This window comes from Dipodomys spectabilis, unplaced genomic scaffold, assembly GCF_019054845.1.
Source record: "Dipodomys spectabilis isolate Male_0828 unplaced genomic scaffold, ASM1905484v1 ptg000045l, whole genome shotgun sequence".
Classification (NCBI taxonomy): Eukaryota; Metazoa; Chordata; class Mammalia; order Rodentia; family Heteromyidae; genus Dipodomys; species Dipodomys spectabilis.
In genome coordinates, this window is record NW_024870722.1 from 6245808 (window position 1) to 6260239 (window position 14432).

A 14432-nucleotide genomic window follows, 5' to 3' on the forward strand; every position below is an offset into this window, starting at 1 on the left:
GATCTCATACAGATCAAACATACTTGAAATACCAGGATTGAAACAGGATGATTTTAGAGTGCTTGTGCACATCTTTTAATGAATGTTAGAAAAGTATGGAAAATAAGTTTCAATGCAGGGCATCCAAGATGGTATTTAATATATATATAATATCATACATATATACATCATGCATATATTAACACATGTTATATTAAAATATTATAGGCTAATATATTAATACATTGTATTAATATGATAGATTAATATGTTGTTTATATTATACTATAAATCTATATAAATGAATATGTAACTAAACATAATAAATATATGTATTCTAAGTCCCACAGGAGTTAGGTTGGGTCTTTAAAAATAAAAAAGCAGCCAGATGCTGAAGGCTCACACTTGGAATCCTAGCTATTCAAGAGGCTGAGATCTGAGGATCGTGGTTCAAAGCCAGCCAGGACAGAAGAGTCTGTGGGAGCTCTTATCTCCAGTTAACCACCACAAAACTGGGAGTGGAGGTGTGGCTCAAAGTGATAGAGCTCTAGCGTTGAGCAAAAGAGCTCAGGGACAGCTCCCAGGCCCTGAGTTCAAGCCCTACAATCAAAAAACAAAAAATGAGTAACAAAAACAAGAAATGAATATCTGCTTTAAATGAATAGGTAGCATCCATTATCTCCTCAGGCAAATTGGAGCACAAAAACAAAGTATGATACATTCAGCTCTGCCTATAACTTAGAGGAATGACCTCTATGAAGTGAACAGAGAAGAGTAATGAACAAGATCCTGCTTCTATGACCTCCCCATCCCCAAATGAAGGCAGACACACAGTAGAAGTAGATCCTTTATTAGAAAAAAATGAAAAACAAGAAAGGCTTTGAGTTAGCCAAAAATAGAGAGAGGGTTTTACTGAAAAGGAAAAGCATAAAAGGAGAAGTGATACATTTGAGTTGATACTATACAAGGTAAATTTCCAGGGGACTAACTTAATTTCAGAACTATTTTTATCACTTTATTGTTCAAATTGATGTTTCATCATCTTTACTTCTTTTTGTTTGTTTGTTTGTTTGTTTTTTGCCCAGACAACTTATTTTATTATAGTCCTCTTAACTTCTAAAAGTTTAGGGATCTTTGAGGGCCAATTTCTCTTGGAGTCTGGGAATTTTTGTGTCATAAGCTTCTACTTTCTGTTTTATTAGTGTCAAAGCACAACTGTCCCCAAATTATTAGAGAAGTCAAAACAATTAAGGATGCTATTGTGTGTGTGTGTGTGTGTGTGTGTGTGTGTGTGAATTCAGGGCCTGCTTTGTCCTTGAGCATTTTTGCTCAAGGCTAGAGCTCTACCACAAAAGCCACAGCCACACTTCTGGCTTTTTTGGTAGTTAAGAATCTGATGGACTTTCCTACCCAGGCTGGCTTCAAACCATGATTCTCAGATCTCAGCCTCCTGAGTAGTTAGGATTATAAACATAAGCCACCAGTGCCCAGCGAGGATGGCAGTTTTTAAACATGTCATTTTTTTTTAAGGCTAGTCATCAATGGAGAGAGTGTTTACTGAAACATTTCATACTCTTCCCAACATTAAATTTACAAGATAATTAACTCTTACTTAATACCTTCATTTCCTGTTTGCTCACTCTTTGGATTTGTTTGCTGCTTGAGTATAAATTTCTAGGAATCGCAAGCCCTTGGAGGCTTAATACTAGAAACTCATGAGTGAGGAATTTGCAGAACACTGGTTCTAGGAATAAAGGGCTATTCTTTACTCTAAACAGCCTCATTTTTTTTCATGTGGTATCTTTTCTTAAAGGTCTTGTTATAGGAAGAGAACATGAAGCTGTTAGTGAACAGAAAAGGGAAATCTAAGAATAAATGATTAAATAAATGGTTGTTTACCCTCTCTGACTTTTCCTCCCTGTATACCAGTTATATGGATCTGGCCAGTGTGAAATGTCTACCATTTTGTGCTCTGTGAAGTCTTGTTATTAGAGCATGTGGGTCTTTGACTAATTGTGTCCATCTAGCACAATGGTAAGACTACAGCATGCCCAGATCAACGGACTTCCTTGTTTTTTTGGTTCTTTTTTTTGTCAGTCATGGGGCTTGAACTCTGGGCCTGAGCACTGTCCCTCAGCTTTTCAGCTCAAGGCTAGCGCTCTATCACCTGAACTACAGCCCCACTTCTGGTTTTCTGGTGCTTTATTGGAAATAAGAGTTTCATGGACTTTCCTGCCTGGGCTGGCTGTGAACCTCGATCCCCAGGTCTCAGCTTCCTGAGTAGCTAGGATTATAGGCATGAGCCACCAAGGCCCAGCATTCCTTGTTTTTAAATTACTTGTTATACTACTTATTTCTCAGAGCCTTCGAAGAACAAAATCCTTTGTGAGCAATACCTTTAAAAAAATCTTTTAGCCGGACGCTCATGGTGGCTCACATCTGTAATCCTAGCTACTCAAGAGGCTGAGATCTGAGGATCACGGTTCAAAGCCCTCCCTGGCCGGAAAGTCCGTGAGACTTTTATCTCCAATAAACCACCAGAAAACTGGAGATGGGACTGTGGCTCAAGTGGTAGAGTGCTTGAGCTCAGGGACAGCGCCCAAGCCAAGTTCAAGCCCCATGACCGACCAAGAAAAAAACAACAACTTCTCAAATGGTGTCCAAATAATATAGCAGAAAATTAAAGTTTTTGTATATTTTAAGTGCCCGAAGGTGAGAAATCTTATCTCCAGTTGCAGTTTGGGTTTAAAGAGAATGCTAGTAGACTAGAATACAGATCTACTATTACCTAATTTGAGAAATATGAGAGCTATAGTAGGGCTGAGCAACCTTGTGAATGAGGGAGTAAGGGGGGACCTCTAATGAAAATGAGAAGCCACCACTCTTGGTTATATTGTATTTTCATACATGTTCGTGTGTAGAAGAGAGTCAATGACTGTGAGAAAGCTTCAATCAAGACACAGAGAGCCCGTCACTGTTTTCTTCTTCTTTTATGTTGCAGAAGTGCACCTGGACCCCCACCGAACGTGGTGTCCTGTGGCAGACTGTCAGACCGTATGCGCTGTTGCAGCGAGCGCCCCAGGACAGCCTGTGTTGGTGGAATGCCCTTCTTGCCACCTGAAGTTCTGTTCATGTTGCAAGGATGCGTGGCATGCAGATGTCTCCTGTAGAGACATCCAGCCTATCATCCTGCCAACGGAGCACGGGTAAGAAAGGAAAGGGAACTGATTCAGACTCAGCGGATGTGCACTGGAGAGGAGTTACCTGACGATGCGTGTTAACACATTCATTATTTTCCTATAGAACTTTCTTCCACAGCAGCATATCATTGGCCCCAAATTCTTAAGAAATAGAGGAAGAGAACGTATCCTCTGAAACAATGATGCCGAAGTTAGGATTTTGTGAGGATGAGAAGAAACAAAGTCTATACCTTGCTATGTGACAGTTTTATAGCAGCAGCCGCACTCAGTGAGAAACCTTTGTGTTTAGTTCCTGGCTTTGCTTGAGGCTATAGCTGTTCTGCATGAGCAAGAAGAACAACAACAAAAGCCAAACAGTGTTCTAGCCCAATTGGCTTAATCACCCTGTCACGGTGTGTAGAACTAGTCTTTAGGAATAGTCATGCTGCCTGGCTGTGGTGCTGGGCTTGCATTTCAGACCAAACAAATAGAGAAAGAGAAAGGGATCTAATACACCACGGCAGGCATGAGCCTCCTCTGCCGGCTTAGAGCCAGTCCCTTCCACATTCTCACAGTGGTAAACTCTCTTGGCTAGATGCGACAGGGCAATGCAAAGAGCTCAGAGGAAAGGATGGCTGGGGTTCTGCCTTTGCGGCTTAGTATCTGGGTGTCCTCTATAAGTCTGTTTTCTCATGGGGAAAAAGGGAGGTTAAAACAGAAACCCTTGCCAGCCACTGGTGGTTCATGCTTATAATCTTAGTTACCAAGGAGGCTGAGATCTGAGGATGGAGTTTTGAAGCCAGCGGGAACAGAAAAGTCTGTGAGACTCTTACCATCTCCAACTAGCCAGCTAAAAGTTGGGAAGTTGAGGACTGGCTCAAGTGGTAGACTGCCAATCTTGAGTGAAAAAGCTTACTGGATAGTACCAGGCCCTGAGGAAAATAAATAAAGTAGAAGCCCCTCCCACCACGACCCAAGTTACCAAATCTGATGATAGATTTGACAACTCTGTGGGCTGATTGCCTGCATGCTGGATGGTGGTTCTGAGGAATAGTAACCAAAGTGCAAATCCAAGGCTACAGCTCCTTTATCCCAGTCTGGACCATTTCTAATGTTTCTGCTCCTTTGTGATGTGAGCCTGGCCTGGCTTCCTCATCTGTATGGATCAGGAATTTTCATTTGTTTTATAGTCTTGGTTTATTTAATCCCACGCCTCCACTTATTTAATGAGCAGATCATGAGATAGACTATCTCCGCTCCATTTGGAGCCTGAGCTAGTTTCTTTGTGCCATAGCTGACTCTTTGTACTTCTTATTCAGACAATGTGCTCTAGGAACAAAACATTAATTTGGTAAATCAATGAGCTAGCTCAGCTGTGGAAAGTATAATTAATATAATTTACCGGGTGCCAACATAAGTAAATTAAAATTCCTTGAGTTATCTGAACAACTCATTCCCATTTTTACCATTCCCCTCTCCTACATCCTTTTCTTTGGAAATGAATTAAGAAGCACAGATAACTGGGAGTTTATTACCTAACTGTTTAAAGCCCTGGGAATTCAGTTGAAGACCACCGATTAAATATAATTTCTTATCCATTTTGTTCTTAGGTCCTTGTTTGGGACAGACGCAGAAGCCCCCATTAAGCAGTGCCCTGTTTGCCGGGTTTATATCGAACGCAATGAAGGCTGTGCTCAGATGATGTGTAAGAACTGCAAGCACACATTTTGCTGGTACTGTCTGCAGAACCTGGATGTGAGTTCTCCTGAAAACATTTTCTTCACGTGCTTTATCCTGCATCACAGCCTTTAAAACAGAACATCTGCCGGGTGCCTAGCACTAACACCTGTAATCCTAGCTACTCAGAAGGCCAAGTTCTGAGGATCATGGAGCACAGGCAGAAAAGTCCCCATGAGGGGCTGGGAATGCGGCCTAGTGGTAGAGTGCTTGCCTAGCATGCATGAAGTCCTGAGTTCCATTCTTCAGTACCACATAAACAGAATAAGCAGGGAGGGGCACTATGGCTCAAGTGGTAGAGTGTTGGCCTTGAGCAAATGAAGCACAGGGCAGTACCCAGGCCCTGAGTTCTAGCCCCCAGGATTGGCAAAAAAAAGTCCCCATGAGACTATTATCTCTAACTACTCAAAAACTGAAAGTGCAAACACTGAAAGTGGTTCAAAATGATACAGTGCTACCTTTGAGCAGAAGAACTCAAGGACAGCACCCAGGCCCTGAGTTCACTCGTGACAAAAAAAAAAAAAAAAAAAAAATCGAGTCTTATTTTTATCTTGTACAAGGATTTAATTTTGCTGGATGCTGGTGGCTCATGCCTGCAATCCTAGCTACTCAGGAGGCTGAGATCTGAGGATTATAGTTCAAAGCCAGCCTGGCAGGAAATCTGTGAGACTCTTATCTCCAATTAGCCACCAGAAAACCAGAAGTGGTGCTGTGGCTCAAATAGGTAGAATGCTAGCCTTGAGCAAATAGAGCTCAAGGACAGCACTCAGGGCCTGAGTTCAAGCCCCACAACCACCACCACCAACAACAACAACAAAAAAAACATTCAATTTTTCTCTAATGGGACTTTCTGAGCCTTTTGCTTTAAGGCTATTTTGTTGTTATGTTTTGTTTCCCTTTGGTTGGTGCTACAGATTGAACCCTTGTCCTTGGATGTACTGGGTGAGGATGCAACCACTGAGCTACAGCTGAACTTCTCCCTGCTACTTTAGACACTTTATAAAGCTCTTTAGGATTACTTTGGGTGTCTTAGCTTTACAGTCAAACTTTTGTTTTGAAGGCATTTCTTGATTTGGATGGACATTCTCTTGGTGATACAATGGCCTACACATATCTTTGTTTTATATTACTGTCGCAACAAATTGTCTTCAACTTTGTGGCTGCACACATTTACTTTCTTAGATTCCTGTCCATTAGAAGTCCAGCATAGATCTTACTGGTTTAGAACTGATTCAATACACTGTGCTCTTTTCTGGAGACCCAACATGAGAATTTGTTTCCTTGCTCTTCTACCTTCTGGAGGACGCTTGAATTTCTTGGCCTGCAGTTCCCTTTACTCCATCTTCAAAGCTGGCCACACCACTCACCTTTCTCCTTGTTTTTGCTTCCTTTGACCACAGCCAGGAAAGGATCTCTGTCTTCAAAACTCATAAAGTTAGACTGAATCCCTTCGGGTAATTTACTTTCTTAACACAATCACATTTGCAACATCCCTTTGGCCATTTAAGAACACTGGGGACTGGGTCATGGCATCTCTGTGGAGGGCTGAGGGTAGTTATTCTGCCTTCCACAATTAGGTTGTTGCCTCTTCTTGAATTTAAAGAAACATTAGAACAGTTCAAGCCAATACTGTCTTGTAAATAACTTGGCGTTGCCATTTTGTCGTGGTTCCTCGATAAAGGGACTCATCTGATTGTGCTTTTCCCTCACCATTCATGTAGCTTGTCATCTCAAATCTAGGATCAGTTTCATTCAGATGGATGCCAACATGAATGCTAACCTCATTTACGAGGTGCTGGGACAATATTGTGAAATACGTGAAATTTACGTAATCACCTCATCTCAATTAAAGAAAAAAAGTGAGAGAAAGGATGGGTTAGGAGAGATGGGTGACAGTGTTGTCAGATACTTGGTTCTCATATACTGTTTTGTAGAATGTGAACTTCGTTATATAACTACTTAAAGATAATAATAATAATAATAATAAAGAGGTGGTAGGAGGGTCTGTGAGAGAAGGCCTACGTCAATTCCAGTTTTCCGTGTTTGGGGTCGTGTAGATCCATCATAGATATTCCCTGCTTGGGCAATTTGACCTGCATGTTTTACCCACATCAGTGCAAGCCTTGGTCATGGTTGAGTTGCTATTCTCTCCTCGGCTCTTTGTTTTTGTTGTTTGGTTTCCTTTAGTTCAATAAGCAGTGTGTTTAGTCTTCTAGTCTCTTAATATATAGTAATGGTGCTTTTTACAATGGATGCTTATGGCCATCTCAATACTGTCTTTTTAAAACTGGACGTCAGGGTTGGAGGCATGACTCAGGTGGTAGAGCAACAACCAGATAGTTCAAGTCCTGGTCTCAGACCAAACAAAACAAAACAACAACAACAACAACAAAAACCCCTGAAATCCCCAAACTGGAAGTCATATAACTTATTTAAGGTGACATCCATGAATAAGAAAACCCATCAGTTATTAGCTTTTTTTTTTTTTTTTCTGTTAGTTGTAGGGCTTGAACTCTGGGTCTGGGCCCTGTCCCTCAGCTCTACAACTCAAGGTGAGCGCTCTACCACTTGAGCCACAGTGCTACTTCTGGCTTTTTCTGCTTATGTGGTGCTGAGGAATCGAACTCAGGGCCTCATGCATGCAAGGCAAGCACTCTACCACTGAGCCACCTTCCCAGCCCCCAGCTATTGGCTTTGTCTCAGGATTTTAAGAAGAGATAATACATAGGAAAGGTGAAGATGAGCATTTTATTTTAGACTCTAGAATCTCATCTACACAGATAATAATAAAGTAATGTGCTTACCTTAAAAAAGAAATTTCCCATATCTCCTTATCTTATAAGCATGTGTGATATAAGACTTACTGTAATCTTAGATGACTGATATTGTGGATGAGGACTCCCTTGATTGGGCCTCCTAACTGCCTTACAAATGCAAAAGAAATCAATCTTGATTTCCTTCTGGTTTATCCAGATGATTAACTGGGTTCCTATGAACAAGGCAGCTGGCCCATTAGCTTCTCTGTAGGAGGCTACAGGTGTCAGGGATTAAATGTGGATACTGGGTCTCCATTCTTTGGCTGACGACCATCTAGGGATGGTGTGTTGCTGAGAACTCTCTGCTTCCACTTGTACTGTGTTGGTACTTGAGATGATGCAGATATTAACTAGCTCAATACACAGATTTCAGATGTCAAGACATGGATTTCTGGCAGCCATTTTTTTGTTTGTTTGGTTTGGTTTGGTTTGGTTGGTTTTTTTCGGATGTCACTTTCTCTGTTTTTAGACAAGGACATTGACTTATGGTCGTGATGCTTTTCTCCAGGCAAGTGTTCTATGTCGTATGGTAGTACGCAGGCACAGTTGACAGCCAAGATGGGGATGCTATTCTAAAATCAAAGGCTAAGACAGACCATAAGCCCAGATGCTATGAGTGGTGCTGGGGCATTGAGTTTGCTCCTGCTTTGAACTTCATCCCTGCGGTTTTCTCAGGCTCTAAGGTAGTCTGAATGTCATCCATGGGAATCTGGTTACCCTCTGTAGGCTCTTCAATATCTAGTCTTTCATGTGACTGAAGCTGAAGTCCCTTTTAAAAAGGCTGAACTTTTTTCTTCTGTTTCTCCTTTCCCTTCCCTTCCCTTCCTCCCTCAGTAAATTCCTTCTTTCCTTTTGTTTTCTCTGTGTGTGTGTGTGTGTGTGTGTGTGTGTGTGTGTGTGTGTGTGTGTGTTTGCCAATATCAGACTTGAACTCAATCAGGCATTCTTGTTGTTGTTGTTTGTTCATAGCTGGTGTTCTACCACCTGAGTCATGCCTCTAGCCCTGCCTTTTGCTGTTTTTTTGTTGGTCACAGGGCTTGAACTCTGGGCCCAGGTGCTGTCCCTCAGCTCTTCTACTCAAGGCTAGTGCTCTACCACTTGAGCCACAGTACCACTTCCGGTTTTCTGAGTGGTTTATTGGAGATAAGAGTCTCACGGACTTTCCTGCTTGGGCTGGCTATAAACTGTGACCCTCAGATCTCAGCCTCCTGAGTAGCTAGGATTATAGGCATGAGCCACCAATGCCTGGTTTTGGTGGTTATTTATTTATTTTTTTTGGTCCAGTCATGGGGCCTGAACTCTGGGCCTGGGCACTGTCCCTCAGGTCTTCAGCTCAAGGCTAGCGCTCTACCACTGGAGCCACAGCACCACTTTTGGCTTTTTTCTTATGTGGTGCTGAGGAATTGAACCCAGGGCCTCATGCATGCATGCAAGGCAAGCGCTCTACCACTGAGCCACCTTCCCAGCCCTTCGTGGTTATTTTTGAAGACAGAGACTCATAGACTTTTCTGCTCAAACCAGTTCAAATCATAAGACTTAGCTCTCACCTCCTGAGTAGAGTAGCTAGGAGTAGAGGATTGCCTAGTTCCTCTATTTGTTTTTGCTCAGTTGTGGGGCTTGAACTCGGCCTGGGTGCTGTCCCTGAGCTCTTCAGCTCAAAGCAAGTGCTCTATCACTTGGGCCACAGTGCCACTTCTGGTTTTCTGGTGGTTTATTGGAGATCAGAGACTCATGGACTTTCCTGCCTGGGCTGGCTTTGAACTGCAATCCTCAGATCTCAGTCTCCTGAGTAAATAGGATTACAAGCATAAACCATCAGCACCTGGCTTCCTCATTTTTTTAATAGCGAATATTAGTTGTACAGGAAGATTTTATTGTGATAATTCCATATATGCATAAAATATACCCCCATCAAACTCACCTCTTCCACCACTTCCTTCTCCCTTCTCCCTCTTTTTAAAACAATTTCAACATGTTTTATTGTTCTCGTTTCATATATAAAGCACTTTGTATATTTTCATATGAAGTACTTCAGCCATATTCACTCTCATTCATCCTATCTATCTTGTCCATTTTGCCCTCCTCCCAGTGATTTCTATGTCAGTTATATATCTATTGGTTTCCTTTTGATCTTTCTGGCTATTCCTCAGTTCCCTTTCTAGGGTAGTCTTTTTTTTTTTGCCACTTCTGGAGCTTGAACTCAGGGCCTGGGCACTGTCCCTGAGCCTCTTTGTGCTCAAGGCTAGCACTGTACCACTTGAGTCACAGTACCACTTCCAGCTTTTTCTGTTTATGTGGTACTGAGGAATTGAACCCAGGGCTTCACGGATGCTAGGCGAGCACTCTACCATTAAGCCACATTCCCAGCCCCTCTAGGATTTTCTTTGACCCATTGTTAAATGTATTTATCTTCTTTGATTTTTTTTTTTTTTAATATATCTCATCCTGGGCAGTATCAGCCATCCCTATGATTTCTTCCATCTTTGGGCACTTACTGATGCCAGACTCATTCTTTCCAAAATACAGATCTAGGAAATGAGCTGCCCTCATGATCTCCTCTGATGACTCCGCTATCAAGTTCAGTATGTCCAAACCATGGTTATTGTCTTTCCCACAAGCCCATCTTTGTCATTTTTCTTGACGAAGCCACAGCTTTTTTTCTACGTAGCATCTATACTTTTGTGTCCCTGCTCCACCATCTAGTTAACTAATTTCTTATTATTTCAGGACCATGATTTCTTCTCCATCCTTCCTCAGTCAAGGCACGTAGTCTCACTTGGTTTGCTCAGTTTAGCTGTCTGGATCATGACCCTTCTATTCCATCTTGTACCTCTGCTAAAGCTCACAATTTATTTTGTCAGATTACCTGTTTGTGTCATTCCTTTGTTTCCCTATAGAATTAATCAATCAGTCAGTCAATCAGAGTCTCATTGATTATGATATGTTTTCACTTGGTGATTTACAAAAGTACCAAGCTGTGCTGAAGATTACAGATTTATTATTCCTAGAGGGAACCACTGACATTGTTAAGGGATAGATATGGCTTTTTTTATAGCCATTTCTCATCTCAAAATGTCATGCCTACTGAAACTTTTGCTTTTGTTTTACAGAATGATATTTTCCTCAGGCACTATGACAAAGGGCCATGCAGGAATAAACTTGGCCACTCGAGAGCTTCAGTAATGTGGAACCGAACACAGGTACCCTGACCTTTAAGAGGGAGCATGAGATAAACCAGAATTGTAATGGTTCTAAGTGTCTACCTCTTCATTCTCTCCAATCCATTTCCTACTTACCCATGTCACCTGGGAGGTTCTAGACTTGGCAAGCGAAAAACTGGGGGGGGGGGGGGAGAGGCAGTCACCTGAAGTTAATTTATGACCATAATCTCCTGGGCAATTGGAGAGCCACCAGAGAGCCCAGTATTTGACAATGACCTACAGAATGTATGCAGATGCTCTTTTCTCTGGAAAGCCATGGAAGCACTTACTTAAAACCCTTTATGGACATTAGCTGTGTTCTAAAATTCTATGGGTCCCTGCTGGGCCTTAGATCCTTATGAACATGCCATTGTATGTTTATGTAGTGGTTCAAAGTAGTCATGGTTTGTTTTTAGTGGTGTTTTTATATTTATCAAAGGCTACATTTCTTTTGAGGGAGTCAGCGGTCATGTCTTAGTAATCTTGAAACATCCCTATGAGACTGTTTGAGGAAACTCAGGCAGAAAAAAATGAGCCAATACCAATAGTTCATGAGTCTGAACTTACAGCTTGAGCTTGAGCTCACTTTTGGTTTGTTCTCAGCCTTGATTTAGTTGTTTGTATCTTTTTTTTTTTTTTTTTGTGCCGGTCATGGGGCCTGAACTCTGGGCCTGGGCGCTGTCCCTGAGGTCTTCAGCTCAAGGCAAGCATTCTACCACTAGAACCAGAGTGCCACTTCCGGGATTTTCTGCTTATGTGGTGCTGAGGAACCAAACCCAGGGCCTCATGCATGTGAGGCAAGCACTCTACCACTGAGCCACCTTCCAAGCCCTTGTTTGTATCTTTTTAGCTTGAGTCCACTTCAGGACTTTGTTGAGCACTGGCAAAGAGACATGTAAATATAATGGTCTTTGTTTGGGCTTCTATAATAACTTACCTAGAGAGTGGATAGCTTAAACAACAAAAATGTACTTCTTGTAGTTCTGGAGACTAGGAAGTCTGAAATCCAGGGACCAGCATGGTTAAGTTCTGGTGAGGGATCGATCTCTTCCTGCTTCACCTGTAGCACAGATGGCTGTTTTCTCACTGGGTCCCATATGGAATAGAGCCAAGAGAAAGAAACAACTGCTCAAATGTCTCCTATTACAAGGGCATGAATCCCATTATATGGCTTCTACCCTCTTAATTAACTCCCCATACCCCATACCATTACTTTGGGGATTTGGGTTTGAATGTATGAGTTTTGCTTTGGTTGACAGCAGATAGTATAAACATAGGCCGATTTGACTGCTAAACTATCCTTTTTTTCCTCTCTCAATTTCCAGGTGGTGGGGATTCTTGTGGGATTGGGCATCATTGCTTTGGTGACTTCACCCTTGTTGCTCCTGGCCTCTCCATGTATAATCTGTTGTGTCTGCAAGTCCTGTCGGGGCAAGAAGAAAAAGCATGACCCATCCACAACCTAAAGATCTCTGTTTGTGTTCACGTGCCCCAGATGTCCAGGTTATCTGAGACAGCATAGTGATCAAAACCCCACTTAGTGATCTTGACTCCTCCTCCTTGCCAAACTTTGGAAGTGCCTCTTGTGTCCAGACTTTGAAATTGCCTACAAGCATTCAGCTCTGGAAAAGGCCAAATCCCTCGTGCAAGTGTTCCCATGTCACAAGAACCTGGATCTACAGTCAAGACTGTGTGTGTATGGAGCATGTCAGAGGAGCTGGGGGTTGTGAGGGAAGAACTACTGATACATCGTTATTTTGTCATCCAAAGGATCCCATGGGGCTGCTCATCTTCGAGCCAAATTCAAGGAACCTGAGTTAACATTCAATATAATAAATGTGTTGTCCTGGTTGGCAACATATATACTAACTGAGAGGAGTCTGTTCTGTGTTGATTTGACCACCATGAGAAATGTGGCAGGAACCCATGGGTGGGGAAGGGCAGAGGATAAAACTTCACCTTGAGGAATTGTCTTCAGAATGAAGCAAGCTGCTTATCTTAGGAGTCAGTATCTCGGCCCTCCGCCGGCCATGCCTGTGATGACCCCTGGCTGTGCCATTCCCAGCATTCCCACTGTGACCTGGCAGAAGCACAATAGGTTTCTCTGTGTGTGATCTCAGCTTCAAGCAGGAGGAACACCTCAGGAAAAGGGTTGCAGCGTGTAAAACAAAATGGTCTCATTCCACTTTTTGTCTGTGTGGTCCTAAGCAAAGCACTGTACCATTTGTGCCACGTACCCAGTCCTTATTGCTTTTTGATATTTAAAAAATAGGAATTCCTTTTTTACTCTGTGTGTGTGTGTGTGTGTGTGTGTGTGTGTGCAGGTTGATCTGGACTGCAACCCTCCTTATTTAACTTCCTGTGTAGCAGAACATGATGGGCATGTACCATCATATCTGATTTTTAATTGGTTGAGATGGAGTCTAGCAAGGTTGATTCCCAGGCTGGCTGTCTCTTAAGTAGCTAGGATCACAGGTATGAGCCACCAAGAACCAATGGCAAACGTTACATTTTTAAGGTGACCAACTCCTCTCTTACAGATAGCAGTGATAGTCTACAAAATTGTTTCATGGGGAACATGGGGTACAGTGGTAGAGCTGGAAAACAGGGACCTTGCTTGGGCTCTGTGGGTATAACCCTAACAGATTTGGAAAGTATCCATCCTAAGTAAATATTAAGGTCCATATGTACATCTATAGTCATGATGTGCAGCCCACTTGAGTGTGCATGGCTATTCCTAGTAGTAGACTCAAGATAATTTTCTTAAAACCTTTTCCCTCTGTGACTAAAATGGTTTCTCAATGAAGCTATTTGTGTGTGTGTGTGTGTGTGTGTGTGTGTGTGTGTGTGTGTGTCTGGTATATATATGAATTTTGATTATGGGTTCATAACTTGGCCAAGGGTATAGCTTCAGAAATATAACTTTTAAAACAATGTTTAGTACAATATCATGCCATCTCTAGAAAAGCACTAATTTAATGGAGTTGTTTACATATTTTCAAGCAGTTCAGAGCAGCTCTCTTCTTAGCATAACCTAACATGGCTCTTTTAGCAGCTAAGATAACCGAATTTTGTACAGGCCTTTGATAACACAATAAGATATGCAAGGAATAAGATGGAAATGCTTTTGTGTATCTTCAATAGTTTGGACTTATCACCTCACTGTGGCCTCCTTTTTTTCATTATACCATTAATAGTCAGATTTGAATAAGTGGGGTTTGAAAAGATAAAATGCTTTCTCCAGTGGCAGAATTATAACCAGGGATACCATATCAGGACTACTTACAGCCCTAGTGTATTTTCTGAGGTAACTGGGTAACTAGATTATTAAATTGCTGCTATCCTGGACCTATTATTAAGGATTGATACTTTGTTTATGTAATGGAAATATCCTAAGTGTATGTGTGTGGGGGGTATACATGTAAAGATTTTTAATTCAACTGCATATATTAATATCTGACATATGTGTAGTATGGCCATGTACTTTAAAATTCAGTTTGTATGGGACCTAGAGGGAAACT

At 41.9% G+C, this 14432-nt stretch overlaps 1 protein-coding gene across 3 annotated transcripts in view; it reads left to right on the plus strand.

Moving 5' to 3' along the window:
- Positions 1 to 12784, plus strand: part of Rnf144b (ring finger protein 144B) — a 151723-nt gene extending 138939 nt beyond the window's left edge. For all 3 annotated transcript variants that reach the window (XM_042678559.1, XM_042678560.1, XM_042678558.1), the window contains exons 5-8: positions 2981 to 3185; positions 4769 to 4913; positions 10822 to 10911; positions 12237 to 12784. In XM_042678559.1, coding sequence (XP_042534493.1) covers positions 2981 to 3185; positions 4769 to 4913; positions 10822 to 10911; positions 12237 to 12377 — 581 coding nt within the window. In that variant the 3' untranslated portion in view covers positions 12378 to 12784. The remainder of the gene's footprint in view (positions 1 to 2980; positions 3186 to 4768; positions 4914 to 10821; positions 10912 to 12236) is intronic.
- The last annotated feature ends 1648 nt before the right edge of the window (positions 12785 to 14432 follow it).